At 58.2% G+C, this 2,047-nt stretch overlaps 2 protein-coding genes across 2 annotated transcripts; both read left to right on the top strand.

Annotated features, from left to right (window-relative positions):
• Positions 1–8: 8 nt before the first annotated feature.
• On the top strand, positions 9–751 carry SPRG_18705 (hypothetical protein; the record flags this gene model as incomplete). Its single annotated transcript, XM_012358146.1, has 2 exons — positions 9–555; positions 610–751. The coding sequence occupies 2 exons, from the start codon at positions 9–11 to the stop codon at positions 684–686; spliced, it is 624 nt and encodes a 207-aa protein (XP_012213536.1). The 3' UTR covers positions 687–751.
• Positions 752–1,308: 557 nt separating this feature from the next.
• SPRG_18703 (hypothetical protein) lies at positions 1,309–2,025 on the top strand (the record flags this gene model as incomplete). The annotated part of the gene is made up of 1 exon (XM_012358145.1): positions 1,309–2,025. A coding segment is annotated over one exon (717 nt), but the record flags the coding sequence as incomplete, so codon positions are not given.
• Positions 2,026–2,047: the final 22 nt, after the last annotated feature.

Below are 2,047 nucleotides of genomic sequence, written 5' to 3'. Positions count from 1 at the left end.
CCGAGGACATGGCGATGATCCTCTCGATCCCCGCCACCTTTGCGACCATCTTTGGCTTCATCTTGGCGTACGCCAACATCCTCTCGGCGCTCGCCAACTCGAAGCTGCTGCCCGGTTGGATCGGCGCCGTGCACCCGAGGTTCCACACCCAAGCCAACGCGTTGATCGTTGGCTCGGTCCTCGGTTACCTCCTCTGCTTTTGCGTCACGTATAGCCCGACGCTGGGCACCGAGCTCTTCAACATTTGCATGTTTTTCGGCTTCTCGGCCTACCTTGCGCAGTGTGTCGGGTACCTCTACCTCAAGCGCGAGTTCAGCCACTTGCCAAGGAGCTTTACCAGTCCGGTCGGCAAGCTTGGCGTCTACTACGCAGCGGTCGTGTGGAGTATGAACTGGATCTCGATCGTGTGTTGCCAAAAGAACGCCACGTTCCTCCTCTCGGTCGTGAGCTGCATCCTCACTCTGCTCGTGATTTATTACCTCGGGTACGCCAAGCACCGTCAGACCTTCTCGGACGACGAGCGCAAGATTCTATTCTTTGCCCACGTCGCGAAAAGTGCGTTGTCGGAATCGAGGATCATACGACTGACAATATGTACGTCTCATGTAGGCAACCAGCGCAAGCGTAAGAAGAAAGCGCGCCAAAAGACTCTCCCGCGCTGGGCCCTCGCTTTTTTCGCGTGCTAGAGTGGTTTCGGCACATTTGGAGCCTACGAACGGGCTCTCGAAGCCTCTCAACGACGGGAAATTCAATGACGCGTAGCAACTCACCGTGGCGCCAACGGTGGGATTCGTTCCGGCTCCTGGACTTGCTGACGCCCAACCGTGTCGTGCACTTGGCACCACGCATCCACGTGGCGCCGTATGGACCGCGTGTGAACGCGCCAACCACCGTGAAGTCTGCAAGCTTTCGCCCTGCCAGTGCAAAGCCGGCGAGTGCGTCGACTCGGCTCTCGGGCCACAAAGAAAGCAACTTGCTCGTCGAAGAATTGAACTAAGTCGTACGCTACGACGATGATACATTGTATTTTAGTGTCCTTCCTGGAGCGCAATCACTGTCTTCGTCGCCCGCTCGGTCGCCAGGATATAGATGAGTGCGTTCTCTTCGTTCGTACAAAGACTTTGTTGCACCTCGCCTCCGTGCGTAAGACTCGACACTTGGTCGTGGGGTGTGAGCTGCATCGTACTAGTACAAAGAGATGATCCACGCCGTGGTCAACCGTCTAGCCACTGGATTCAATTGGCGCCTCGTAGACGGGACGCGCGAGGCGATCTATATATATATTTTCAGTACTGTTTCGGTGCACCGATGACCACGCCACCGCTGCTCCGCGCCTCGGCCTTGGACATTTGGTCGCTCGGTATCGCGATCGTAATTGGCGGCCAGTATTTTTCGTGGAACGCGGGCCTTACGGCCGGCGTCGCCAGCAACGCGGTCGCACTCGCACTCATGGGCTCGGCATACGTTTGCCTCGTGCTCAGCATCGCCGAGATGACGTCGACGCTGCCTTTTGCCGGCGGTGCGTACGGCCTCAGTCGGTGCTGCCTCGGGTACTATTCGGGCTTCATCATTGGCTGCTGCGAGGTCTTCGAGTACATTGCGTACGTGAGCAGCAGCGTGCTCACGCTCGGCCAGATGCTGCAGATCGTTTTTCCAGTGCTTTCGGACGCGTATCTGCCGCTCGTGTGGCTAGCAATCTACGTCCTCGCAGTGACCATCCACATCCGCGGCGGGCAACTCTTTTGGCCGCTCGTGCGCGCCCTCGCGTTCCTCTCACTCGGCGTCCTTCTGCTCTACTGTGTCGGGTCGTTTTCGCTCGTTCGCTTCGACGTGTATGCAGGCAGCGCAACCATTGGCGGCGCCTACCGCTTCTTCGCCACCATGCCGCTGGCCGCGTGGTTCTTTGTCGGAGTCGAGTCGCTCAACACGCTCGCCAATACGATCCAAGACCCCAAGAGCGTGATTCCCCGCGGCCAAATATCGTGCGTTCTCACCTTGTGTTGCACGGGCATCACCGTCTTCTTTGTTGCTGTGAGCTTGCCCCCGG

The sequence above is a fragment of the Saprolegnia parasitica genome, assembly GCF_000151545.1.
Source record: "Saprolegnia parasitica CBS 223.65 unplaced genomic scaffold supercont2.1399, whole genome shotgun sequence".
NCBI lineage: Eukaryota > Oomycota > Saprolegniomycetes > Saprolegniales > Saprolegniaceae > Saprolegnia > Saprolegnia parasitica.
This window is presented reverse-complemented; position numbering and strand designations above follow the sequence as displayed.